We start from the raw sequence: 27862 nt of genomic DNA on the forward strand, positions 1-27862 counted from the left end.
CCCGGCCAGGGCTCTGTTGGATGTGGGTGTGGGGATTAATGAACATCTGCATCTCTGGTCTAGGAACTGAAATAAGGAGACAGCAGGCCCAGCTTACTCCACAGTAAAGGGCAGGTGCAAGGTGGGGGCTTCTGCAGGCGTGGGGCGGGGGCTCAGGGGCCACGGTGTCTCCAGCTCCCACCTGTTTCCCTTGTGATCTTCCTGGAGTGTGGCAGCCAGGAGATTTTAATAAAGCCTTTTTGGTTTATTGCACATCATATAAAACTGCACCGTATTTGAAACAGACGAGGACATTCACAGGGATGGAGAGACCGAGGTTTCCTTCTTTCCTGGCCCTCATCTTCCTCCACACTGCTCCTGAGGCTGGAGGCAGCTTTAACCCAAAGAGTGGAACCCGCTAGTAAACATGTTTGTTTTGCGGGCATCAGAGTTGTTTTGGGCCCTTGTGCACTGTCCAGTTGGGAGACTGCTGGTAACAGTGACAAGCGTCAGGGTAGCACGGCTGGCCAGGAGAGCTACACCTGGGCTGTGGCAGTGCAGGGAGTCTGACGACACCTGGTCTCAGGCTGGTGGTGGCTGGGGTTGGCCTGAGTGCTAAGGAGGACGGGCCCAGGCTGCTGGGGCAGGCTGGACCTGATGTCCATCTCAGAACAGACGTGTGGGGCAGCTGTGCCCAGGACTGGTGGGCTCAGAGGGTGGCAAATGTGGCAGAATAGGCCATGCCCTGGCCAGCTGGTGATGGCCCACTGCCCCCTGGGACACCTGAGGGCCCTACTGGGTTAAAGGGAGACACACTGGGCTGGGTGTGGTGGCTCATGCCTGTAATCCCAGCACTTTGGGGGGCCACGGCAGGCGGACTGCCTGAGCTCTGGAGTTAGTGACCAGCCTGGGCAACATGGGGAAACCCCATTTCTACTAAAATATAAAAAATTAGCTGGGCGTGGCAGTGTGTGCCTGTAGTCCCAGCTACCTGGGAGGCTGAGGCAGGAGAATCGCTTGAACGCGGGAGGCGGAGGTTGGAGGGAGCTGAGGTTGCGCCACTGCACTGCAGCCTGGGTGACAGAGCGAGACTCTGTCTCAAAAAAAAAAAAAAACAAAAAAGGAGACACACTGTGGGCATGGACAGAGGAAGGGGCTGGAGTCTCTCAATCCAGTGGGTAACATGCTCCAAATGCCACCTAGAAAGTAGAGCCCAGAGGAGGAAGCCTCAGACTGGGCTGTGGTCATCATCACAGTGCAGAGCTGATGTGGTCCCCAGGCCCAGAAATGCCTGTGGAGGCCTGACCCACACTGGGTGTCCCAGGTCCTCCCTGCAAATGGTGGGGGTGGGGGCTGCTGATGGCGGGGTGGGGTGGGGTCGGGACGCCCCGTCAGTTCCGCACCGCCTTCTTCTTGCCCCGAGGCCACCGCCTCCTGCCCTGGAGCTTCTCCCTGCGGGCAGCGGCGGTGGTGAAGGTGATACAATGGGTGTCCAGGAAGTCCAGTAGCCTGCGCGAGGATACACGGAGGCCGTTCTGCTTCAGCTCCGCCTGCAGCTCCCCCAGCTCAAAGGGCTGGTACAGCAGCACCTTCTGGTACAGGGCCGGCTTGGAGCGGATGTAGCATCTCAGCGCCTCGTCTGTGTCCGCCGCCTGCACAGCTGCCTGCGAGGCGCTGACCTCCTCCTCACCCTCCTCCTCTTCACCTGCAGACTCAAATGCCGCTCCAAACTCACAGGAGGAAGAACTGAAAAGGGCCAGACCAGGATGTTTTGCACCTGAGACCAGGTGCCTCTTTAAAGGAAGGAGGGTGTCTACAGGTCCCATGGAGCCTGGCCTGTGGGACAGACGATCCCCAGCAAGGCAGGACGGGCCTGAGAGATCCCTGCAGGCTACTCCAGCGGGATCCTGCCCCAGCCAGAAATGTCCAGCATGTGGGGCGGGAACCAGGAGGCCTGTGCAGGGCTGGGGTCAGGGAACCAGCCCCCTAAACCCACCTGGTTTTCCCATAGGTCAAACCCAGAAGGTGATGGGGGTTTTTGAAGATTGGCCATTAGGCCTCACTCATGCCAACCCTCACACCCACGGGCCAGAGGATACATGAGGCCACTAACCCCATCGCATCCATCCTGTTACCTCTGTGAGCTCAAGGAGCTGTCACTGCCGTCCACAGAAGTGGCCACGGATTCCTGGGAGACTGGGAGCTGGGCATCATCATCAAGGCCTGGAGGTGCCTCCTTGGTGGGCGACCTGCTTGGGGGTGCGGGTGCGATGCTTTCATGATGATTCCTTTGATATTGGGGGCCCTTGGTCTTAGCAGGTCCCTTGGGCCTATGGGCCCCGGGTCCTGTGGTGGCCTCCTGCTGGGCATGGGCCCCTGCCTTTGAAGGCTTGTAGGTCTGGGAGGCGAGGGTCTGGCAGCGAGGCGCCTGCAGTAGCGGCTGTGAAGACTGGCTCTCATCCTCAGAGTCTGAGTCCAGGGTCTGGTGAGTGTACTGGAATATCTCCTTCAGCTTCAGAACCATCTGGCGTTTAGGCAGAGGGCGGACTCCAAACCTGACGGAGGGACAGGTGGGCCTCAGGACCCACCCACACAGCTGGTCCACACTCCACAATGTTCCCCATCTTAGCAAAGAGTGATGCCCAATGCATTCAGCGAATGGCTTGTGTGACAAACCATAGAAGCCTGACTTCTGTGAGCATCAGAGGTTAGTGTCTATTCTAGGCGCCAACTAAGCTTACTCTGAATATTCCAAAAGAAACATTGTCAGCCAGGCACAATGGCTCACACTTACAATCCCAGCACTTCAGGCGGCTGAGGCAGGAGGATAGCTTGAGTTCAGGAGTTCAAGGCCAGCCTGGGCAACATAGCAAGAGCTCGTCTCTACAAAAAATACAAAAATTAGCCAGGCATGGTGGTGTTGCCTGGAGTCCCAGCTACGAGGGAGGATGAGGTAGGATCGCTTAAGCCTCGCAGGTTGAGGCTACAGTGAGCCAAGATCACATCACTGTACTCCAGCCTAGGCAACAGTGAGATCCTGTCTCCAAAAATAAAAAATAAACAAAAGATATGCTGCTCCCAGTTCTGAGGGATGGTGGCAGCAGAAGCTTCCCCGGGTGCCCGAGTGTAAGAGGAGTGTCATGTGAATGTGAGAGTTAAATGTTCTTTTTAAAAAAATCAGGCCTCCACTGGACATGGTGGCTCACACCTGTAATCCCAGCACTTTGGGAGGCCGAGGCAGGTGGATCATGTGGTCAGGAGTTTGAGACCAGCCTGGCCAACATGGTGAAACCCCAACTCTACTAAACAACAATTAGCCTGGCGTGGTGGCTCATGCCTGTAGTCCCAGCTACTCGGAAGGCTGAGGCAGGAGAATCTCTTGAACCCGGGAGGCAGAGGTTGCAGTGAGCCGGGATTGTGCCACTGCACTCCAGCCTGGTGACAGAGCGACACTCCATCTTTCAAAAAAAAAAAAAAAAAAAAAATCAGGCCTCCTCACTCAGACTGCTCTGGCTAGAGGGCCATGTCTATCCACACGGAACATGGGGACCTGCTGCCCGGGGTGACATACAGGAGTCTCATGTGTTGCCTCCCTGGGGAATGGTATGCAGAGAGAACTGGGCGGCTCACTCGGCACCCAGCAGTCATGCATGCTCCCTAAGGAGCCGACTGCAGGCCTTTCTTCCCAAGCCCAAGCCAGCTGCATCCACCAGACCCAAAGAGAACACACAGGGGACCCTTCCGCCCCCAGGCGTGTGAAACCTGGTTACTTGTGGGAGGGAGAAGACCATTGTGGGCAACAAGCTTTGAAGACCACCAACCTATCCAGTTCCTTCTTGAGCACCGGCGTCTCCATAATGGAATACTGTGGCATCGGCGTTATGGGCACTTTGGGAGGCAAGTCCTTCTTCCGATGTACACCTTCTGGGTAAAACAAAACCAGCACACGTTTTAGCACGAGGGACACGGATTGCCCATGTCTGATCCCAGTAGCGTGACCAAGAGGAATACTGCACTTGAAGGTGACCCAAGCATCGTTTTGCTCCATGAAAGCAACAACAGTCACCCCTTCCCTGTCTGGAGCAGGGGCTTCCCGATGACAGCATCGGTGGCACGCACTGAGGACCACACCTTGTATCACACAGATGCCGGCTGAACGTGGCTCCTGGGGCCGCTGAACCCAACAGCCCGGCATGTGACTAAAACTTAGGCATGGAAACTTCAAAATGTCTGCCCTGCAGTGACAACTTGAGGCGACAATGGGCCACACTGATACTCTTCAGACAGGCTTAGACATCAGTTTTGTTTTTAAAAAATAATTCATCAATTAAAAAAACCCAGTTAAAAAATGGGCAAAGGATGTGAACAGACATTTCTCCAGAGAAGATCTACAAATGGCCAATAAGCATGTGAAAAGGTGCTGAACATCGCTAGTCATCAGGGAAATGCAAGTCAAAACCACCATGAGATACCACTGCACGCCCACTAGGATGGCCGTAACAAAAAACACAGAGGGCTCGGGCAACATGGAAAAACCCCATCTCTACAAAAAAAAAAAAAAGCTGGGTGTGGTGGCCAAAGCCACCAATGTGGGCAGCTGTTTGTGGTTGTTCCAGCTATCCGGGAGCTGAGGCAGAAGGATCACCTGAGCCAGGAAGGTTGAGGCTGCAGCAAGCTGTGAACACGCCACTGCACTCCAGCCTGGGTGACAGAGCAACACCTTGTCTCAAAAAGACAAGCAAACAAACAACAACAACAAAAACAGAATAACAAGTGTTGTTGGAGATTTAAAATGGTGCAGTCATTTTGGAAAACAGTCTAGCAGTTCCTCAAAATGCTAAACACAGTTGCCATATGACCCAGCAATTCCACTCCTAAGTATAGAACCAAGAAGAATGAAAACTTATGTCTACACGAACACTTGCACATGAATATTCCTAAGTGGCATTATTAATAACCACAAAGTAAAAACAACCCATATGTCCACTAACAGATGAATGGATAAGCAAAATGTGGCATACCATCATTGGGGTATTAGTCAGACAGTATGCTCAAAGCTGGGGCAACATAGCAAGACTCTGTCTCTACTAAAAAAAAAAAAAATTAGCCGGGCATGGTGGCAGCTGCCTGTAGTCCCAGCTACTCAGAAGGTTGAGGTGGGAGGATCACTTGAGCCTGGGAGGTCGAGGCTGCAATGAGCTGTGATTGTGCCACTGCACTTCAGCCTGGGTGACACAGCAAGACCCCTGACTCAAAAACAGGCCAGGCACAGTGGCTCAGGCTTGTAATCCCAGCACTTTGGGAGACCAAAGTGGGTGGATCACTTGAGGTTAGGAGTTCAAGACCAGCTCGGCCAATATGGTGAAACCCCATCTGTACTAAAAATATGAAAAAATTAGCCGGGCATGGCATGGTGATGGGCGCTTGTAATCCCAGCTACTCGGGAGGCTGAGGTGGGAGAATCGCTTGAACCCGGGAGGTGGAGCTTGCAGTGAGCCGAGATCGTGCCACTGCACCCTAGCCTGGGCGACAGAGCGTGACTCTGTCTCAAAATAAATAAATAAATAAAAAGGAGTAAAATACTGATCCGTGCCACAACATGTATGAATCTTGAAAACTGTATGCTAACTGAAAGAAGCCAGACACAAAAGGCCACACATTAGTGATACACAGCTCTGTTTATATGAAATGTCCAGGACAGGCAAATCCATAGAGACAGAAAGTAGGTTCTTGGTTGCTGGGGCTGGGGAAGGGGAAGGGGAGAGACTGCCCCTGGGTGCGGGAGTTTTGAGATGATGAAAATGTTCTGGAATTAGAGAGTGGTGACAATTGTACAACACTGTGAATGTACTAAGAACCACTGAACTGTCCATTTTAAAAGGGTAGATTTTATGGTATGTGAATTATATCTAAATAAAGCTGTTACTTTAAAAAATAATAGGCTGGGCGAGGTGGCTCATGCCTGTAATCCCAGCACTTTGGAAGGTCGAGGAGGGTAGATCACCTGAGGTCAGGAGCTCAAGACCAGCCTGATCAACATGGGGAAACCTCGTCTCTACTAAAAATACAAAAATTAGCTGGGAGTGGTGGCGGGCGCCTGTAGTCCCAGCTACTCGGGAGGCTGAGGCAGGAGAATCCCTTCAACCTGAGAGGCGGAGGTTGCAGTGAGCCGAGATCGCGCCGCTGCACTCCAGCCTGGTGACACATTAGGAACAGTCAGACTTTGCTTCTTCTCCCTTTTATGACCATGGAGCCCTTTGAGCCCCCGATGAAAGTGGCAGGTTCTGTCTCCTGAGAAAGGCACGATTCTTCCTGTGGCCGCAGCATCATCCTGAAGCCCGCCTCAGATCTGCTCTGCAGCCTCCTGCAGCCCGTTCTCACAGCACTGCCTGGGAACTGGTTAGAAATGCAAATTCTTGGTCACCCTCCTGAAGCGAGGCTCTAGGGCAGGCTGGGCCAACGGGTGCTATAAGAAGCTCTCCAGGTGCTTCTGAAGCCCCTGAGGGCCGAGGGCACTGTCAGTCGCCTCATTCGTCTGGATTTGGGAGGAAACGCCCCCAGGCCACAGGCAGGTATTCACTCACAGCCTGGCCTTTCTCCCAGTTGTGCTCAGCCCAGCCGGCCCTCCTGACCCTCCCTGGAGGTGCCTGGACGGGAGCAGCAGCACTGAGGGGGCCAACACCTGGGGCTCTGACTCTCCCCGGGGACTGAAATGAGCATTCCTGCACCTGAGGGGACCAGGAAGAACGGACCTCACAGCCTCTCACACTTGTCCCACCTGATTCTTTTTTTAATTGAGGTGAAATTCACATAAAGAAATCGTAAAGGGGATAATTCAGTGGCATTAAGTATTCACAGTGTTGTGCAACCATCACCTCTATCCATTTCCTAAACATTTTCAGCACCCCAAAAGGATACCCTGTACCCCCCAAAAATGGGGAGCAGTCACTCCCCATTCCCCCTCCCTCCAACTCAGGGCAACCACTAACCTGAGTTCTCTCTGGATTTGCCTATTCTAGACATTTCATATCCATGAATGCAGACCTTACATGACCTTGTGTGTCTGGCTTCTCACCCAGCAGCATATTTTCCAGGGTCATCCCCGCGGTAGCGCGTGGGTAGCCTCCTTCCTCGTTGTGGCCAAACACTATTCCGTTCTCTCGATGGGCCGCGCTGGGCTCCCTGTTCATCTGCTGGCGGGCGTTTGGGTTGCTTCCCCCTTTTGGCGACTGTGAACAGCGCCTCTATGAACGTGCATGTCTGAGCCCCTGTTTTAATTCTCTTGGATACACAGGTAAAAGTGGGATTGCTGGATCCTACAGCCGTTCCACGGTTAGTATTTTGAAAAACCACCCTGGTCTGATCTTAAGGCACACCGATACTTGCTGAATGAGTCACGGCCTTCGGAGGTGCCGGCTCCGTGTTCTGGAGAAGGGTCCGTAGATGTGGATTTTAAACACGTGCCCAGGTGAGCACTGGATCCAGGTAAGTCTGGGAAACACTGACTTACTGGCTAAGAAGTGCAGCGTGAGAGCCAGCCTGGCTCTCCTCCACCGTGGAGGGGAGTCTGGAAGGCAGCGGAAGTGTCGTGCCTCAGGTCAGCAGACATTGAGCGCCGCCAGCCCCTGGGTCTCATGACCGACCTCCATACCCACTTAGTGTAAAACAGTAACAAAGACAGTCCCCTTCCCCAGCTCTCCTGGCTACTCACTGGGTGTCTCTAACCCTTCGGGCTTCTGAGCTCCACCGACGCTTAGCATCTGCGCTAGAGGAGGGGTCTCTGGAGGCCTCTGCTCTTCCCCGTCCCAGTCGTCCCATAGAGCCGAATTCAGAAAGCTCAGCCTGCTGTTCCCCGGGGAACCCGCGCCCAGGGACTTCTCTTGCAATTTCCTCCGGGCAGCGCAGCTTCCTCGGATGGGGGTGGTGTCCAGGAGTCCCGGGGAGCGGCAGTCACAGCTGTTGGCGGCCTCATTCATCCTGCGGCTGGGGCTGCTGGTGCTCAGGGGGCCGGTCCGCTCCAGGTTCCAGTGATCAATGGGAATTGGCGAGAGGGGCTCCATGTGCCAGCAGCAGTCATCAACTGGAATTGGAGGGTCACTGTCCAGCGGGGGGCTGCTGTTGGCCTGATGGGAGGTCACCTCCTGCTCATCGTCACTGTCCCCGACTTCCACCACTTCACTCGCTGTGGTCTGGTTCAGGAAGCTTGGCCCAGGAGGAGAGTGTTTCAGGAACTGCCTGCTGAAGTGGGCGCAGTCCCCTGAGATGGGACGTGGAGCCAGCGGAGAAGAGTGCGGGTGGCCCCCAGGGTGGGGACGGGAAGGGCTTTTGTGGCCTTGCCTTCTGCCATCAGAAGTTCCTGGAGAGACGGGAGTGAGGCAGGAGGACGGTGTCTGGGGCGGTGGTGTCTGGGGCCTGATGACGGAAAACTTCTGTGCAGCCTCGTTCCCTTCCCTGTTTCCTACCGAGGCCCTGGGCGTGTGCTGTGTCACCGCCTCCACGGCCAGCCCGCTCCTGAGGCTGCTGATTTGGGTCTGGGAAGAACAGTCGCGGCTTCTGCTGGCCAGCGGGGTGGCGGGCACCAGCCATGAGGTGTCTGTGGTGCTGCCCTCGCCGGGGCTGCTCTCACGGTCGCAGAACAGCCAGGGAGCCCCTCTGCTACCCAAAGAGCCCCGGTTCTCCAGCAGCGCCCCCTCGTCCTCCCGCTGCAGCGTAGCTTCCCTTCTTGGTGGGCTATGGGAAGGTTCCTGATCTGCATCGACGTCAATGACAGAAAACAGCTCACAGGACCTAGGGCTAATTTCTAGAGCTTTCCTTTCTTCCAGAGGATCACTAGAAATGGACTTCATTTTGGTTTGTTCTAGCTCTAGCTCCTCATCCGAGTCCAGTAAGAGGATGACCTCATCTTCTTTGTTCACTTTGGATGAAGATTTCTGAGACGTGGAGCTCAAATGGTCAGGATTTGACTGGGTTAGGTCAATGGACAGAGATTTTTCTGGGGACATCAAGACCCCCTTATTTCTGCACTCCAGCATGGACCGACGCTCTGTGCCTTTCTGGTGGCCTGGCTCTTTAGACAGCGTGAGGCTGCTCCTGTCCCTTTTCTGCTTTGATGGCACAGCTGGAGACAGCGAGGTTGGGGAGCCCACCTGGGAAGTTCCGCTGCGGGACCGGGGTGTCGACAGGGACAACCCGCTTGTGTGATGAGGCTGATGAGACCCGTGGGGACGCCTGCCCTGGGGAGGCCCCAGTAGGAAGCGGCACGGGTGTGGTGGAGACACCTGCCAGGGAGCCAGGCGATGAGAAACCTCCAGCCCCCTTTCCCTGACAGCGCCACTTCGTTCCTCAGGCTCACTTGTTACTTGGGACGGCTCTGAGATCTCTCCCTGAGTTGGTGAGGAGAGCTGTTCGTAATCACCGGCATCATCCGAGTGCGGAAGGGGGCCTTCTTTTCTCTCTGCTCGGCAGCCCCTGGAAGGGCTGGAGCAACTGGAACGGCCAAGCGCCTCCTGCTCGGGGGCCTCTCCTCCCCATCCCCCTGAGCGCTGGCCCTGGGGTGGTGGGCACTGTCCCACCTTCTCCCAGGTGGTGGTGGCCTCATCTCTTCCTGGCTCCGACGGCTCCATCTCCTCCACCTTGTCCGACTGTTCCTGCACCTGGACACTTGCTAGGAGCTGCCCAGAAAATGGACTGCCACCCTCCAGCCAGTCAGCATCCTCGCCAGCACCCACTGCTTTTTCTTCCTGGAGCAGCTTTCGCTGAGTAGCTGCGAATTCATAAATTTCTTCCATTTCTGCTTCATTCACGTTTTCTTGATCTTCTTCGTGGTCCTTGGATTTCAACAAAGTCTCCGCTTCCTCCTCTTCATCTGCCCACATTGACCTCAAGAGTTCCTGGAAATTCTCGGCCCTGCTTTCGCAATTCTCGGCTTCCTTCTCCTCCCATGGTTTGCCCCCTGAGTCCGTGGTGACAGGCACCTGTTCGCACAGGTGAACAAGCTCGCTCACACCAAACCTGCAACATGAAACACCAAGGGTCATCGCCACTCTGCATGGAGATGGGCTCTGGGCACCCCAGTGGGGTGGCAGACCAGAGCAGAATCTTCACTAGGAGAAATGACCATGACCCAGGCCCTGCTCCCTTAGAAGATGGAGCCCACACTCCTTGCCAGAAACACCCAGGCCACTTCGTTCCAGAAACCAGAGACTGACAACACTTAAAGCAGGGCTTGCTAACTACAGCTGCAGACATAAAGGGGTATGTCGGGCTGAATGTAAGGGAACAGGGATGGGCAGAGTTACAAAACTGGGGAGTCTGCTGCCTCAGAGGCTCTCAAGACATAGTGTCAGGGCCAGGCATGGTGGCTCATGCCTGAAATTCCAGCACTTTGGGAAGCCGAGGATCACTCAAGGCCGGGAGTTTGAGATCAGTCTGGACAACATAGAAAGTCTCCATCTCTATAAAAAAAATGTAAAAATTAGCTTAGGAGTTCAAGGCTACAGTGAGCTGTGATCATGCCACTGCACTCCAGCCTGGGCAACCACAAGAGACTCTGTCTCTAAAACGATAAAAATGGCCATGCATGGTGGCTCATGTCCATAATCCCAGCACTTTGGGAGGCAGAGGCAGGAGGATTGCTTGAGGCCAGGAGTTCAAGAACAGCCTGGGCAACATAGCGACACTCCATCTCTCCAAAAATTAAAACATAAATGAAAAGACATGGCATCAGATACAATCCACAGCAGACCAAGTCCTTGCATAAGCCCAGGCCAATGGGCAAGCCAGCCAGCCATCTGCTTGAAGGCTCTGTGGCCTAGCCAGTATATTTCCAACCCCAGAGGCTGAGCCGTTCCTTTCCTAAGAAAGCAGTGGAGGGAGGACGCAGGCTTGGATCAGCGACCCAGGCCCTGTCCAGAGGCACACTTGTCCCTCTGAGCTGCTGCCTCTCTCCTAAGATGCTGGCTGGGCAAGCCAGGGGAGCTGTGGCATCTGGGATGCAGCCTAAGCATTCTCTCCGTGCCCATTTTATGGGACTCTGGAAAGGACTGCCATTGTTCAGGTCTAGCAGTGGAACGATCACTGAGCAGCAGTGTTTGGGGGGCACTGTAGCCAAGGGCCATTCTCTATCACACCTAAGGGGTTAAAAACCACGGGACTCAATAGAGTCTTCCTGATCCAGTGCTTGGCACCCCTGCAGTGTCAGTTCTGGCGTGTCTGTTCTGGCCTGACTTTCACCTAACACGCCCTGTTCTACAGGGTCATCGCTGGTCATGAACTTGGGATTAAAAGGTATACACAGGACTGTTAGTTCTCTCGGCCTCAGCCCCGAAGCCCCGAGCCCTCTGCAGCAGCACAACCCTCCCCAGAGCTGTCAACCTGCCAGTCCTCGTCAGTTAATTTCAAAGGCTGGGGAGCAATCCAGACCTGTGGGCCAGGGAACTCAGCTCAGAGCTCAGGCCAGGAGGAAGGCCAGTGTCCGCGGTGTAGAGATAGTGCAGGAATGCGCAGGCGGCCTCGGTGCTCACGTCAGCCAGCAGGACACGCTGGGTCAGAATCCCGTCCTCTACAGCAGAGAAGCCTTCGTTGTTCACCTGAAGGTGAAATGCAACACAGAAGGTTTACTGACCAGACATTGTAACTTGGAGCAAAGGAGACGCTCTGGGGTGTCCTGCAAGTCACTAGTCTTTTTATTTTTCTTTTTAGAGACAGTGTCTCCCCGTGTCACCCAGGCTGGAGTACAGTGGTGTGATCATGGCTTACTGCAGCCTTGAACTCCTAGGCTAATTTTTAATTGTAATTATTTTATTTATTTATTTATTTTGAGTTGGACTCTCTCTCTGTTGCCCAGGCTAGAGTGCAGTGGCGAGCTCTCAGCTCACTGCAACTTCCACCTCCTGGGTTCAAGCGATTCTCCTGCATCAGCCTCCCAAGTAGCTGGGATTGCAGGCGCCCAGCACCATGCCTGGCTAATTTTTTGTAGTTTCAGTAAGAGACGAGGTTTTGCTATGTCGGCCAGGCTGGTCTCAAACTCCTGACCTCAGGTGATCCACCCTCCTCAGCCTCCCAAAGTGATGAGATTACTGGCGTGAGCCACTGCGCCCAGCACCTAGGCTAATTTTTAAATTTTTTTTGTAGAGATGGGCTCTTACTATGTTGTTCAAGCTGGTCTTGAACTCCTGGCCCCAAGGGATCCTCCCACCTTAGTCTCCCAAAGTACAGGGATTTCAGGCATGAGCTGCCGTGCCCAGTCCCTAGTCTTATAAGCAGCTCCATGCCCCAGGAAAAGCATTAGCCACTGTTTATGCAGATTTTTGGCCAATAGTTTTACAGGTGAGGCCTAACACTCCTCTTTTGTCAAATCGTATTGGGACTAGATATTCTAGGACCCAGTTAGAGTCCTCCTGATAGATACAACTGGACTCCAGAACTTTGACAGAGACTGAGAATAGCTCCCTGAGTTCCTACCCACACTCAAGTCAAATGCTTTCAGTCAGAAAGCAGAAGGTTCATCAGCAACTCATCCCTGAAGAGATCAGTTATGAACTTTTGTAATTATGCAAATAGAGGAAAGAGAAAACAATTCTGGGAAACAATGGATTTTCTTTTTTGTTTTTTTGTTTTTGACTCTGTTGCCCGGGCTGGAGTGCAGTGGCGTGATCTCAGCTCACTGCAAGCTCCGCCTCCCAGGTTGATGCCATTCTCCTGCCTCAGCCTCCCAAGTAGCTGGGACTACAGATGCCCACCACCACACCCGGCTAATTTTTTTGTATTTTTAGTAGAGACAGGTTTCACTGTGTTAGCCAGGATGGTCTTGATCTCCTGACCTTGTGATCCACATGCCTTGGCCTTCCAAAGGGCTGGGATTACAGGCGTGAGCCACCGTGCCCGGCCAAACAATGGATTTTCATTCAACAGAACAAAACACTGATGTTTCCCAGTTCTGAGGCCACCCCTCACACCCACTCCTAACCTCAAGCGTGGGTCTGTATCTCTTCTCCGTGTGTTAGAGAAAGGGATGGGTGGGAGGGAGGAGGTGAGAACATTGTGGGGCAGGAAGTGAGGGAGATGGGGGTGGTAGAAAGGGCATCTGAGACATGGGGAGGCCTGGGTGGAGAAAGGCAGGATTAGAGAGGGAGAGAGAGGAAAGGAGGGCACACGGCGGCCTGCGTACTTACATACTGGATGAGGAGTGGGCATCGGGCATAAAGCACGAACTTGTGGGCGTAAAGCACCTCCCCGCTGTCTGTCTGGAACTGGACATCACTCAGGTGTGGGTTATTGACCATGGCACCAAAGTCAGCAACCAGCAGCCCAAGGGAGAGCTGAAGCGGGAGAGGAAGAGCCGTCACCTCCCCACCTCTGTTCTTCTGCCGGGGCAGTGGGAAGCTCCCCTCATGGAGGTGGCGTTAGGGTGGGCCAGGAGCCAGGACCTGCGTTCTCCTTTCCTCTCCAAAATGGTTCCCACAATGGGCTCAACCTCCGAGTGACCCTAAGGCCCTGAGCAGCACAGAAGAGCAAAGCACTAGCTTGTTCCTCTGGCTCTTGCCGGTGGGTTCCCTGGCGCCCGTGGAGAGGCAGACATGGGGCTAGATGTGAATTCACAGCGCTGGCAGCTCCTGCACTGTGTGGGCCAGGCTGTGGGATACCTAGGCTTTGAGGAGGTGCACCCGTCCCCTGTGACAGACAAGCACCCTGAGTCCAAGCAGCTCGGGGAACTGGCCAAGAGGACAGCCGGGTCCAGTATGTGATGATGTCCGTAGGCTGGCCTTGGCATGAAGTGCTTGGTTGATACTGACATGCAAATGGGAGAAGGTCCACTCTGGAGAAAAGCCAGCTCCCACCCTGGGTCCTCCCCACACAGCACACTGACAGGGAGGCCGGGCCAGTCTGCTCAGCTGTGCTCTGGAGCCCAGCCCAGGACCTGCACAGAGGGGAGGGACAGCAAGCCCTCGGTGAGCTCGCAGCTACTGAGGAACGAGCAGAGCGTGCCTGGATGGGGCAGCCGCGCTGAGAAACTGTGGTCCCTCTACACTCGTGGGACCCGGGACAGAGCAGGCTCTGGGGCCTCAGCCCCAAGGTGCCCCACGGAGTCACAGACAGAAAAGGCAGCAGCCTTGTGGCAGAGCCCCTAGAGGGAGCCGGGGCGGCTGTGGGTCCATGGCTCTGCTCACGGATGTCAGGATGTGGCAGCCTTCTGGAAAGCAGAGACCTTCTTGAGAGGCCCCTGCACTTGCGTTGGGGGCCAGAGGCCGGTGGTGAGCCAACCCCATCACACACATGGCAAGCGGGAGTGGCCGGGACCACAGAGCGTGGGACAGAGCCAGTCCTTACCGAGGTGCGGCCGCCCCTTTCCGGGTGCTTGTCCTGCGATGGCACCACAAACCCAGTCAGAGGAAGGCCGCCGGGCACCACGTCCAACCCTGAGCAGAGGATTCACAGGTTAAAGGAACGTCACAGCCCAGCCACATCCACCACCAAGAAGACAGCGTTGACCACGGGCTGAGCCAGCCCCTGCGGTGCCTTGAGAGGCGCTTGCTTTCCGAGGACGCCTTCATGCAAAGCAGACCCGCACGCCCTGTTTCACTGTGTTAGCCAGGATGGTCTCGATCTCCTGACCTCGTGATCCGCACCCCACCAGGGAGGTAAGAGAATAGCAAAACAGTTCACCCAGAGGATTCACTCGCTGTGGGCAGACAGCTCTGTCTTTGGTTAAAGTGGAAGGAAAGTCATGACAAAGTCGTCAACGCCACATTCACCTTTGAGAAAAAATGAAAGCGCCCAGAGGCTGTGTGTTCTTCCACCAGGTCAGAGCTGCCGCCACAGCGGCACAAGAGCAGCCTCAGCCGCGGGGAAGGGAGGCCCAGGAGGGCAGGGCTGTCCCTAGAGTCCCGCCCAGCATCTCACCTGCAGCCCCTTCCGAGCCAGCCAGGCCCCCACTGCTGGGCCACGGGCTGGCGCTCAGTCCCTCCCTCGCCAGGTCCACGAGGTCCTGCAGGGCCTGGTGCTCCCTCTGGCTGGCCGAAGGCGACGGCCCCCTGGAGCCACAGCCTGCAGGGGGGGTGCCGTGGAGAGCGGGTGACCTTCGCTCTGAGTGCTCAGGTGGCACCAGCAGCGGCACAGGCTCCTGCATGAGGCCCTGAAAGAAGCCGGTAAGCAGAGTGACCGTGTGGTCGCTGTCACTGACGCACACACTGCAGAAGCCATCACATGTGGTATGCATGGCTGGACCTAAAACTACAGAGCAGGACGCGGGCTGTGAGAACGGAGCTCCAGCCACAGCCCGGGGCAGTCCTGGGACGATTTTCCCCAGCACTCATGTCAACATGCTCCTCCTCTGTCACAGCCAAGGCCAGGCCTTGGCATCTGTTTGCACAAAGGCTTGTCAGGCCAGGGGGGCCCAGGCATGCCACCCTCCTGAAGTCCATGGCAGGAGGACACTTGCCGCAGGACTGTCTGGAGTGTGTGTTTCAAATGCAGGTTCCCGGGCTCTGTCTGAGGCATTTTGCCAGCTGCCCTGGGACTCTGCTTTTTTTTTTTTTTTTTTTGAGACGGAGTCTCGCTCTGTCACCCAGGCTGGAGTGCAGTGGCCAGATCTCAGGTCACTGCAAGCTCCGCCTCCTGGGTTTACGCCATTCTTCTGCCTCAGCCTCCCGAGTAGCTGGGACTATAGGCGCCCGCCACCATGCTCGGCTAGTTTTTTTTGTATTTTTTAGATACAAAAAACCCCATAGAGACGGGTTTCACAGTGTTAGCCAGGCTGGTCTCGATCTCCTGACCTCGTGATCCGCCCGTCTCTCAAAGTGCTGGGATTACAGGCTTGAGCCACCACACCCGGCCCTTTTTTTTTTTTTTAAGACAGAGTTTCTCTTGTTGCCCAGGCTGGAGTGCAATGGCACGATCTCGGCTCACTGCAACCTCTGCCTCCCAGGTTCAAGTGATTCTTCTGCCTCAGTCTCCCAAGTAACTGGGATTATAGGTGTGTGCCACCATGCCCGGCTAATTTTTGTATTCTTAGTAGAGAAGAGGTTTCACCATATTAGCCAGCCTGGTCTCAAACTCCTGACCTCGTGATCCACCCACCTCAGCCTCCCAAAGTGCTGGGATTACAGGCGTGAGCCACTGCGCCCAGCTGGGACTCTGCATTTTCAACAAACTCCAGGAACGCACTCTGGTGGAAACCAAGGGTCCTCCCTGATCCTACCCAGAGTACCGTGTAGTTGCTGGACAGAGAAGAAAGGGGCAGCCACCGAGCGCCCCTCTGGCCTCCTCCCGCCTCTGCCTTTTCATCCTGGACTTTCCATCACCTGGCTGTGGATACCCAATGTTGCAGTTCTGGGATCACTGGCCTCCCGCAAAAGCCTGTCCCATGTGCCTGAGGGGAGGGACTCACCTGGGCAGGCCGCTGGGGCACGAGGGGAGGGACCAGCCTGGCTGTGTAGAAGGCCTCCGTGGCCCAGGCCCCAGTCAGTGCACTGCCCTCCCACAGAAAGCTCTGCTTGCATTCAGGTGGAGGAGGACACTGGCCTGCTCTTTCCCACCCTTCCTTTAAAATCCTGCTGGCAGGAAGTGGTGGCGTGCTAGACAATTCCACTTCCTCAGAGAGGAGCAGGGCCGCACGGTCCTCTATCTGTCGGCCTGTGGTTTCAGAGTCCTGGACTAACAACAATGGGGGAGACACTGGGGGTTTCTTCTTGCGACTTTTCTTCTCTAGAGAGAAACAAAAGCGACACCATCAACGGTGGAGTCGGCCCACTCCCCCGGGACCCGCTGGTGGTCTCTCCCAGGGCCACTCTCCCAGGGCCACTGTTCTGGTCACACAAACCTGCTTCTGGTTTTATCCTCTCAGAAAAGGCACTTTCCAGCCTGAGCACTGGCACAGCCGCACACGGCTCCATCTCTGACCGGGACAGAGCCATGGCCACCAGCAGGTCCTCGGACGGTGCCTCGTCCACCTTCCGCCTCTTCCGTGGCTCCTTCTTGCTGGCGGGTCCTCTCCGTTTCAGACCTCCACCGTGATCACTGAAGTGAGAAGACAGCCAAAAAAAAAAGTTACTGGGGCTAGAAGAGTGCACGCTTCTCAGGTTGGTCACACTGGCCTGGAGAGGGCTGGGCCTGAGAGAAAAGTGACGGATGTTGACCTGCCAGGCAGACGCATCCCCCACTTCTATTGCCTTGTGTGAACTCATTCAATCACAGGCCAAAAGTTCAACATGGCCCAGGCACGGGAGGGTCTGGGTTCCTTCACGTGCTGCTGTCCAGCAGGCTCATAGCAGATGTCCAGAGCCATCTGTGGTACCTGCACATCCTCATGTGGCCAAGCCCGTCCAATGAAGTCAACAATCGATGGCTCTAAGCAGGCTCCCTGGACTCCCACCACCTTCACCCATCAATACTTCCGATGCTTCTTACACGGTCCTGGCCACACTGGCAGAAAAGGATCCCTTCCCTCCTGCAGGGGCTCCAGGGCAGTGCCTCTGCCCATGGCCAGAAGGAAGGGCTTCCCAGTGCCTCTGCCCATGGCCAGAAGGAAGGGCTTCCCAGCTTAGGCTGCCAATGGTCGACATGACACCAGCCGCCACGGGACTCTGCACTTTCAATGGGCAGCAGCGCGTTTGGTTTGGAGGAAATGAACAGGAGTTTTTAGCTGGAGAGAACCTAGGCTGCCTGGGTGACTCCCAACAAGCTGGGCAAAGAGGAGGGCAGAGGCGACAAAGGAACTAGCACAAACCGGGCCCACCGTCCCTGCACTGCAGTCATGCCTCTGGCTTTTGCAAAAGCCCTTGCTCTCCATGGGGCCAGGGATGGCTCAAATATACCTTCCTAGGAACCTGGATAACCACAGCCTCCCAGTGGGAAAGGAGCCGCCTGGGCAGCCCAGGACCCTGCCTTTGTGAGGGGAATGCAGACTATGTCCCCTCCTCACTCCCCAGCAGGCCAGGTTTGGACTGTGGGGAAAGAGTATGAGGTACTCTGGCCGGGGCATGCGTTCTGAGGACCACAGGCTTGGCCTTGGGGGAGGGAGGGGTTCAAAGACCCCATACGGGCATCCAGCTCCTGTAGTTTTCTACTCTAACAACCTTCTAAACAGATCCACTTACATCTAGTTTCAGTACTTGGAGGTATTCTAAAAAGCAGACATACTTTATCTGAGCAGGTGCTTTTGGTGTGGTCCTGCCAAGAAAGAAGCAATGGCTTAGATGACCTCTATTCTAAGGCCTCAAGGCTTGCACTCCTACCATGCTGGTGTGGAGGTGCTAAATATAGATGGGCTCCCCCGCCAAGAGAATCCCCTCTGCCCTCTGCCATCTCAGCCCCAACCCAGCCTGGCTGCCCATGACTTGTGTGCAAAGCAGTGGGCAGGACAAAGAGTCATCGCCTTTGGCGTTCCCTTTGCTCTTGACAGCGGTCTCAGACCTGGAGGAGTCAAAGGTCCAAGTTGCCTTTGTTCACTATGAACCTGGTGTCAACTCTAGCGTCCTCAGCAGCAGGACAGGGTAGAGCAGGGCCAGCCCTCTGGCATTTGTGTGGCTGTGGTTTGCATGCTGAGGACTTGTGTCCTGGCTGTGAGCAGGGCCTCTAAAAATCTTCTGTTTCACCAACTTTGTTGTTGTTTTTGTTTTATGAAGATAGGTTCTTGCCCTGTCGCCCAGGCTGGAGTGCAGTGGTGCAATCACAGCTCATTGCAACCTTGACCTCCCAGACTCAAGCGATCCTTCTGCCTCAGCCTCCCAAGTAGCTGGGACTACAGGTGTGCAGCACCAGCCAGCTAATTTTTTAATTTTTTGTAGTGATGGGTCTTGCTATGTTGCCCAGGCTGGTCTTGAACTTTTGGGCTCAAGTGATCCTTCTGCCCTGGCCTCCAAAGTATTCAGATTACAGGTGTAAGCTACCGTGCCTGGCCAATCACCAACTCTTTGAACTGTGCTGAATAATCTTATGTTAACAGTGTGAAAACTGGACTGTGCTGAGGTGGAAAGCATGCCATACAACAATGAAATGGATGGAGTAAAGTCACTACCAAATCTTTAGATGTGGTAGAGCAGCAGTCCCCAACCTTTCTGGTACCAGGAACTGGTTTCATGGAAGATAGTTTTTCCATGGGACACGAATCGGGCAAATGGTTTTCAGCATCAAAGTGTTTCACCTCAGATCATCAGGCTTTAGAGTCTCATAAGGAGAGCTCAACCAAGATTCCATGCATGCGCGGCTCACAATAGGGTTTGTGTTCCTATGAGTCTGACGCCAGCACCGATCTGACGGGAGGCGGAGCTCTTGCCTGCCCGCTGCTCACCTCTTGCTGTGTGGCCAGGTTCCTAACAGGCCACAGATCGGTACTGGTCCGAGGCCAGGGGGTTGGGGACCCCTGCATTAGAGGGTACCGACTGCGGGATCATGGGATTGGAAACTCAGGAAGGACCTTGAGGAAAATAGTGCGATAATCGTTACTGCACCCACCTAAAGGGGCAGGTCCAGAGCCTTCCAGAATGCAGACTCTGTCCCCTCCTCACTCCCTTCTAGACTGTGCCTGATTTCCACCCTAAGTGTTTCATTTCCAGAATGAAAGAGGGCTCTTTTTTCCTCCACCATAAAAAGCTGCTTTTTTTTGTAGACAGGGTCTCACTCTTGTCCAGGCTGAAGTGCAGTGGTGTGATCTTGGCTCACTGCAACCTCTACCTTCGGGGTTCAAGTGATTCTCCTGCCTCAGCCTCCCAAGTAGCTGGGATTACAGGCATGGGCCACCATGCCCAGCTAATTTTTGTATTTTTATGAGAGACAGGATTTTACCATGTTGGACAGGCTGGTCTCGAACTCCTGACCTCAGGTGATCTGCCCACCTTGACCTCCCCCAAAGTGCTGCGATTACAGGTGTGAGCTACTGCGCCCGGCCCATAAAAAGCTTTTTTAAATAGAAAAAGCCCTGAGTGCACACAGCAATATTTGGCTTGGTTTTCTTCCTTTTCGTTGACTCACCTGGACACTGGCAGGCTGCTGCTCCCCTCAGGCTGTGCTGTCTGCAGCCGGACGGCCTGCAGCAGGAGCTGGGGGCCAACCTCCATCTTCACAGCACACTGCTTCAAGTGGCTAGTTCTGCTCTTTAAGGTCAGAAACGGTTTCCCACAAATCGGGCACTCAGGGATCTGAGGTACAGAAGGTCTTAGTGCCTTTTCAGCTTCATCCAGGCACCTGAAGGAAGACAGTTAATACAGGAGAACCACCCTCCCCGGGAATGTGGATTGGAGCACATGTGCGTCCAGGTCATCATGGATGTGCTGTGGTCAAAGCAAGTTCCCCAAAGCTAATCCCCTCCACACAGCCTGACTCTGTCTCCTGGCAGTCAGCCCCTAGACACTACACTTAGGTATCTGTTAGCAAAGCTGGCTAAATAAAGCAAGGAAAGATTAAATGCAGTTACATGATAACTTAGAAATTCCACTCCTAAGTATAGACCCCCAGGAACTGAAAGCAGGTACCCAAACAAATACATGAAACCCATGTTCACGGCAGCTCTATCCACAATCCCAAAGGGTAGAAATGCTCCAAATGTCAGTCACTGGATGAAAGGATAAACCACAGTCATATTCCTCATCTAAGAATGGGAAAAAAACACAGTCTATCCATACAATGAGATACCACTCAGCCACAAAAAGGAATGAAGCCTGTCCCATGCTGCAACATGGATGAACCTCAGAAACAACATATTCAGTCAAAGAAGGCAGACACAAAAGGACAACTGTGCAATTTCAGAATCGCCAAATCTATCCAGACAGAAAGTTGATTAGTGGTTGTCAGGGGAGAGAGGGGCAATAGGGAGTGGCTGCTGGGTGTGGGGATTCTTTTGGCGGAGATGAAAATCATCCAGAAGTGATTGCGGTGACAGTTGCCCAACTGTGTGAATAAATGGGTGAACTATATGTTCTGTGAATTATATCTCAACAAAGTTATTTTTTAAAAAGGGGTAGGTTGACAACAAAGCTGAGGTGCTATTTTTACAGTAAGGTGTGGAGATCCCCACTCCAGCCCTGGGGTGCCCGGGGATTCTGGTCACGTACACGGGAGAGGTGACGGCCCACGCTGCCCCCACCTGTTTACATGCTGTTCCCTTCGGGTCACGTTCATGGCTGAGAGGTTCTTTTGACAAATCTGGCAGAAGAACAACCCCTTTTCCTCCAGGCTATCATCATGTGCCGATGCTCCTACCCGTGCAAACTCCTGCTGCAGGGTCAAGGCCACCGCAGCGTCGCTCTCTGGGGCAGGGGGCCCAAGCCCAAACACTGTGGAGAAGCACCAAAGATCCGTGAGGATCAACTCCAAAGACAAGCTCACCCTCAGACCTCTGCTCTGTCGGCTCTTGCAGACCATGGGGAGCAGGGGGAGTACAAATAAACCAGAACCCAGCTCCACTCTGCAGACCGGTGACTCAGGCACTGTCCAGTGAGACTGGGCACTAGTCAGCACTCCTACAACAGCCTGCTCCAACTTTAACATGCATATGCATTGCCTGGGAAGCTTGTCGACACTCGGATTCAACAGGGGGTCCAGGTGCAGCCTGAGACTCTCCGCCTTCCTAGCAGCCCCCAGGCTTGGAGATGCTGGCACCGCAGGACCACTCTGAGTAGCAAGGACCTAAACTTCCCCACTTCTGCTGAAGTCGGCTACCTTGGGCATTGCAGGTTCACAAGGCTCATATTCCAACAAAGCTAGATGTTCTCTTCGAAGCTCAACCTTTCCTGCTGACCTTTTACTGCCCGTGATAAAACCAGGGCAGAGTGAAATGCCCTTGGTGGTTAAAAAGCAGCATCTCTTACTCAGCATCAGACGCAAGAATGGACTGATTCTGGTCTTGAGATGGCTCCCAGGGTGGCCCATCTGGTATTGCTGGAGCAGACCCCTGTTACTCACAAGGGATATGCCCTGAACGCCTCATAAACCCCCAAGTTCTTGATGGCTGTGGCCTACCAGTGCCTGCCATTGAGGCCAGCAAAACAGCACACCTTCATTTTGGTGCCCTGTTTTGTTTGGTCGTCTTCTTTTTTTTTTTTCCTGAGACAGTCTCACACTCTGTCCCCAAGCTGGAGTGCATTGACGCGATCTCAGCTCACTGCAACCTCCGCCTCCCAGGTCCCAGTGATTCTCCTGCCTCAGCCTCCTCAGTAGCTGGGATTACAGGTGCACACCACCACACCTGGCTAATTTTTAGTAGAGACGGGGTTTTACCATATTGGCCAGGGTGGTCCTGAATTCCTGACCTCAGGAGATTTGCCCGCCTTGGCCTCCCAAAGTGCTGGGATTACAGGTGTGAGCCACCGCATCCAGCCTGGTTTGGTTTCTTAACAAAGAAATGGTTTATCTCTTTCTGAGAGCTTGCTGGGTGTGATGTGAAGATACAGAGAGAATTGAGTCAAATGCTGGGCAGGGGCGGAGCTCACACCAGCTGGGTGCCTCCTCTACACCTCACATGTGCATCCAGGACTGATGCCTCGGCAGGACATCAAATCACTGCCTGCTGTGGACCCTGGCGCGGCCTGAGACTCCTCGGTGTTACTGAAGTGAAATCTGCAATGCAATGCCAAGAGCCTGCATACTTATTAGCTCTAGGTCCGCCAATAATGGTTTCTTCCTATTTCTTTTCCTTTTGTACATTTTCATCAGAAATGAGAATGCATATTGTTTCGGGGATGGAGAACAGAAGCACCTGGCATTATTATGCTTATGGGGCTGGTGCCACACCAAGTGCACAGCAGCTACGGGGCACTGTCTCCACACGCTCTCACCTGGAGCCAATCAGCCTCCAACCCACTCAGAGTGGGGCAACCCGGGGCAACCCAAGGGTTAGAGGAAGGAGTTAAAGGATCCCATAAAGAAATAACAAATCCAGAGAGTGGGAAATCTTATAATACAATTAGCCTAGCCTCTTCAAAAACTCAGTTTTTATCATGGGGCTGGGTGCGGTGGTTCACACCTCTAATCCTAGCACTTTGGGAGGCTGAGGAGGGCAGATCGCCTGAGCTCGGGAGTTCAAGACCAGCCTGGGCAACATGGCGAAACCCCGTTTCTACTAAAAATACAAAAAAATTAGCCGCGTGTGGTGGTGGGTGCCTGTAATCCCAGCTACTCAGGAGGCCGAGGCACAAGAATAGCTTGAACCCGGGACGCCAAGGTTGCAGTGAGCTGAGATCGCGCCACTGCACTCTAGCCAAGACTCTGTCAAAAAAAAAAAAAAAAGTTGGCCGGGCGCGGTGGCTCAAGCCTGTAATCCCAGCACTTTGGGAGGCCGAGGCGGGTGGATCACGAGGTCAGGAGATCGAGACCATCCTGGCTAACACCGTGAAACCCCGTCTCTACTAAAAATACAAAAAACTAGCCGGGCGAGGTGGCGGGCGCCTGTAGTCCCAGCTACTCGGAGGCTGAGGCAGGAGAATGGCGTAAAACCCGGGAGGCGGAGCTTGCAGTGAGCCGAGATCGCGCCACTGCACTCCAGCCTGGGTGACACAGCGAGACTCTGTCTAAAAAAAAAAAAAAAAAAAAAAAAAAAAAAGGGTCATGGAAAACAAAAGAAAACAAGGGGACTATTCTAGAATCTAGACCTTAGGAGACTGCTGAGCTACAGCAATATGCAGCATGTGAACTTATTGAATCCTTGTCCAGAAAAAAAAGAAACCAGCTACAAAAAACAACCTTGAGACAACTGGGGAAATTTGAATTCGAACTGGATGCCAGGCACTATTATGGAATTAAGCATGATAATGGTATTGTGGTTATGCAGCAGAATCTAGGGGTGAAGGATCCTGATGTCTATAACTTACCTTCAGATAATATGGAAGAAAAATATGTATATTTGGCTAGGCACAGTGGCTCGCGTCTGTAATCCCAGCACTTTGGAAGGCTGAGGCGGGCAGATCACAAGGTTAGGTGTTCAAGAACAGCCTGGCCAGTCAGCATGGTGAAACCCCATCTCTACTAAAAACACAAAAATTAGCTAGGCGTGGTGGAATGCGCCTGTAGTCCCAGCTACCTGGAGGCTGAGGCAGGAGAATGGCTTGGACCCGGGAGGCGGAGCTTGCAGTGAGCTGAGATCGTGCCACTGCACTCCAGCCTGGGCAACAGAGCAAGACTCCATCTCAAATTAAAAAAAAAAAAAAAAAAAGGAAGAGGGCCAGGTGCAATGGTTCACACCTGTAATTCCAGCACTTCGGGGGGCTGAGGTAGGCAGATCACTTGTCAGGAGTTCGAGATCAGCCTGGCCAATTTGGCGAAACCCTGTCTCTACTAAAAATACAAAAATTGGCCAGGTGTGGTGGCGCACACCTGTAAACCCAGTGGCTGGGGCAAGATAATTGCTTGAACCTGGGAGGCAGAGGTTGCAGTGAGCCGAGATCATGCCACTGCACTGCAGCCTGGGTGACAGAGCAAGGCTCTGTCTCAGGAAAAAAAAAAAAAAAAAAAAGGAAGAGGAAGAGGTACCTTATCAAGGAAGCTAGGTGGGAAATGACCCCACAGACTCTTCAATCTCTGGCTAGATCCAGTGAAGTGGCAAAGGTAAAACATCACGCAGAGAGCCTATCCACAGAAGAAACCCAACAAATGCTGATTCCTTCCTGCCTCCCTTCCTCAGTTATGTTAATAAACTATCTCTGTGTGGAAGACAGAAACATACCCATCATACCATTCCTCGCCATCATCTCCTCTTGAGGATCCTTTGGGACATTTTCTTCCTGTGCAGCCTCGAGGGAGCACTTTTCTGAAGCATGTCTCAAACGCTCGGGGTCTGCTCTCTTGAACTGCTGCATTCGCTGTAGGACCAATTGTGCTGTGCGGGGTTTGGAGGGACTTGGCACTGCTGTTGTCAAACAGGAAGGAGGAGGCTGAGAGTCGCTGTTGGGCGCATTCCCTGGCAAGGAGGGAAATATTCACAACCATCTGTTGTAGCTGGAGAAATAAAAGACTTTTCCACCAGATACAGGTTAGACGCAAGTTTCAGGCGTCCTTTATCAACTAGTTTAGGTTTGACTCACAAATGTGAAGAGGACTGGTTGCTTGTTGGTAACTTCTTTGTTTATGGCAATACAGACATAAATATCAATGACAGGAGGGGAATGGGATGTGACTGCTAATGAGCACGGGGTTTAGTTTTAGGATAAAACTGTTCTCAAGTTAGGTAGTGGTGGAGTTGGACAACTCTGTGAATATACTAAAAACCACTGAGCCATACCCTTTTAAAGGGTGAATTTTATGGAATGTCAATTATACCCCAATAAAGCTATTATTAAAGAAATATTAATGACAAAGGTTTATGTCCTAGATCAGTTCTTCTTTAACTTGGGATCCACGGATCTTCAATGGGGATCCAGGAACCCCATGAAGTTGTATGCCAGTTCTGCAGGTGTGCGCATGGATACGTGTTTTGGGGGAACCACGCATAGATTTCATCTGACTGGAAAAGAGCACGAGAGACCAGTAAAGTTGGTGAGGCAACACTGTTGACGCCTTCCAGCAGTCTCTGCGACCTGAGACTCTACCACCACTCTGCCAAGAGGTTATTAAGATCAGGAAGTCAGGGCAAGGAAAATTGAGAAACAGAACTCAGGAGCTCAGAGAGCCCATGGTGTATCATATATGCAAGGCTGGTTTTCAGTTTTGCATGAAGAATGTGTACTAAGCATATGGCTCAGTATATCAAGGGCAACAGGGCAAGAAAACTGCTTTAAACAAACCGTTAAAAAATTATCCAGGTGCGGTGGTGGGTGCCTGTGGTCCCAGCTACTCAGGAGGCTGAGGCAGGGAGGACTGCTTGAACCTGGGAGGTCAAGGCTGCAGTGAGCTATGACAGCGCCACTGCACTCCAGCCTGGGTGACAGACCAAGACCCTGTCTCTAAAAACTAAGTAAGGAAATAAATCAGTAAAAATAACAAAGGAAAAGATTAAAAGGTCTTCTGAGAGAGAAACAAAAAACCTGAAGATTCTCCTGGGACTTGAGCCCACACAGCGCCCTCATGCGGCCCTCTCAGCAGCCTCTCCAAATTGTAAGTTGACCCTGTCCAACTTACCCACTTTGGAATAAATTCAAGAAAACAAGAGAAGCAACATTATTGTGTTGTTTGTGTAACTCATGTCAACCATGTAACAGAATTTCATAGGCAATTCTGAAAGAGCAGAGGACTCCAAACATAACCATGTGAGCAATTCACACAGGGGTTATATTTTTCTTGACTGTTGTTTAAACCAGGAGTCAACCGGGCGCAGTGGCTCACGCCTGTAATCCCAGCACTTTGAGAGGCTGAGGCATGAGGATTGCTTGAGCCCAGGAGTTCAAGACCAGCCTGGGCAACATAGTGAGACCTCCAGCTCTGAATTTTTTTTTAAGCTTAAAAATTAAAAAAAAAATAAAAAATAAAAACTAAACCAAGAGTTAGCAAACTACAGTCATGTGGCTGGCTGCCTATTTTTGTAAATAAAGTTTTACTGGCATATGGCCATGCCTGTTCATTTACATATTGTCCATGCCTGTTTTCTCACTATGACAGCAGAGTTGTGACAGAGTCTGTATGGCCTACAAAGCCAAAATATTTACAATCTGGCTCTTTCCATAAAGTTTTCCAGCCCCCGGTTTAAAACAGTACAAATTACCTCTGGTTTCCTCTCTGGAAGGGTTTGGGGATGGTTCTTGCCGGTTACCCATCTGGGTGTTTTGTGCTGTTTCCCAGAGCATAGGCTGATCTGGAGCAGAGGCGAGCACACCCGCCTCCCCATTCACAGAGAGGGCCGGTTCACTTGCTTGCCATTTGGTTACCCCTTGCTTTTTAGTCCTAGGGGCCTGGCTGCCAGATGGAGGTTTCTCCTCTGCAGGGCCTTGAAGGGTTTTGGTCTTGGTAGCAGTTTGTTTGGTCCTTTTCAATTTGCGTCTTATCTGAGTGCCGTTTGAGGAGGCGTTTTGTGTCTTCCTTTCTCCTGACACTTCCTTAATTCCATGTTTTTTCACCCTCTGGAAAAAGCTAGCGCAGAGTTCTTTAAAGTCCTCATCAGACTCATCCATCACTGACGAGTTTTAAGGCTTTCAGGCTGGTCTTCAGAGGAGCGAGGGTCAATCCCGGGACATGCAGACAGATGAGAAAGTGAACCCAAGTAGAAACCTAGCTGAGCCTCATTCACACTCACAGTTTCATTAGGGTTCCTCTCTACTTCTCAATTAGATACTTGGAGAGTTTGCACAATTGAACAAAAAGTACTGTTTTCCTCTCTATAATGACTGAAGTATCTTTGTTCAAATTGAGCCTGTGGTTAAACATGTTTAAAGCTTCCCTCTGTTAAAGTCCACAACTGGGCCGGGTGCAGTGGCTCACGCTTGTAATCCCAGCACTTTTTGAGGACAATGGGGGTGGATCATCTGAGGTCAGAAGTTCGAGACCAGCCTGGCCAATATGGTGAAACCTCGTTTCAACTGAAAATACAAAAAATTGGCCAGGTGTGCTGGCAGACGCCTGTAATCCCAGCTACTCGGGAGGCAGAGGCAAGAGAATCCCTTGAACCTGGGAGACGGAGATTGCAATGAGTCGAGATCGTACCACTGCGCTCCAACCTGGGCAATGAGAGCAAAACTCTGTCTCAAAAAATAATAATAATAAATAAATAAAGTCCACAATTGAAAAAGAGTGTTTTGTTGTCCAATAGATGCCTCTAGATTGAATACATATGAACCTGGTGCTCAGATAATTCTCCAAGATCTCCACGATGATGAAACATATATGGTTCACTTAATTTCACATCTGTGGAAAACCAAAAGCATGTAAGTGTAATCGGACATTGTCATTTTATGCCAGTTCTTCCAGGGAGGGACAAGGGCATGTGGGGTGAGGGAAAAGTCTTCAGAGTAACAATACTGTCAAATTC

At 52.9% G+C, this 27862-nt stretch overlaps 1 protein-coding gene across 5 annotated transcripts in view; it reads right to left on the reverse strand.

The window, feature by feature from the left end:
• Positions 1 to 229: 229 nt before the first annotated feature.
• SLX4 (SLX4 structure-specific endonuclease subunit) overlaps positions 230 to 27862 on the reverse strand; it is a 29602-nt gene continuing 1969 nt past the window's right edge. For 2 of the 5 annotated variants that reach the window (XM_037989913.2, XM_037989914.2), the window contains exons 2-15: positions 26603 to 27738; positions 24632 to 24865; positions 21059 to 21248; positions 19948 to 20160; positions 16799 to 16995; positions 16367 to 16683; positions 14881 to 15112; positions 14308 to 14396; positions 13152 to 13298; positions 11401 to 11567; positions 7691 to 9990; positions 3801 to 3903; positions 2115 to 2534; positions 230 to 1725 (exon numbers count right to left, since the gene is read on the reverse strand). In XM_037989913.2, the coding sequence (XP_037845841.2) occupies positions 1371 to 1725; positions 2115 to 2534; positions 3801 to 3903; positions 7691 to 9990; positions 11401 to 11567; positions 13152 to 13298; positions 14308 to 14396; positions 14881 to 15112; positions 16367 to 16683; positions 16799 to 16995; positions 19948 to 20160; positions 21059 to 21248; positions 24632 to 24865; positions 26603 to 27008 (5370 nt within the window). In that variant the 5' untranslated portion in view covers positions 27009 to 27738 and the 3' untranslated portion in view covers positions 230 to 1370. The other 3 variants (XM_007983948.3, XR_012092905.1, XM_073015112.1) reach the window with 3 other exon arrangements.

Source organism: Chlorocebus sabaeus, chromosome 5, assembly GCF_047675955.1.
Source record: "Chlorocebus sabaeus isolate Y175 chromosome 5, mChlSab1.0.hap1, whole genome shotgun sequence".
NCBI classification, from domain to species: domain Eukaryota; kingdom Metazoa; phylum Chordata; class Mammalia; order Primates; family Cercopithecidae; genus Chlorocebus; species Chlorocebus sabaeus.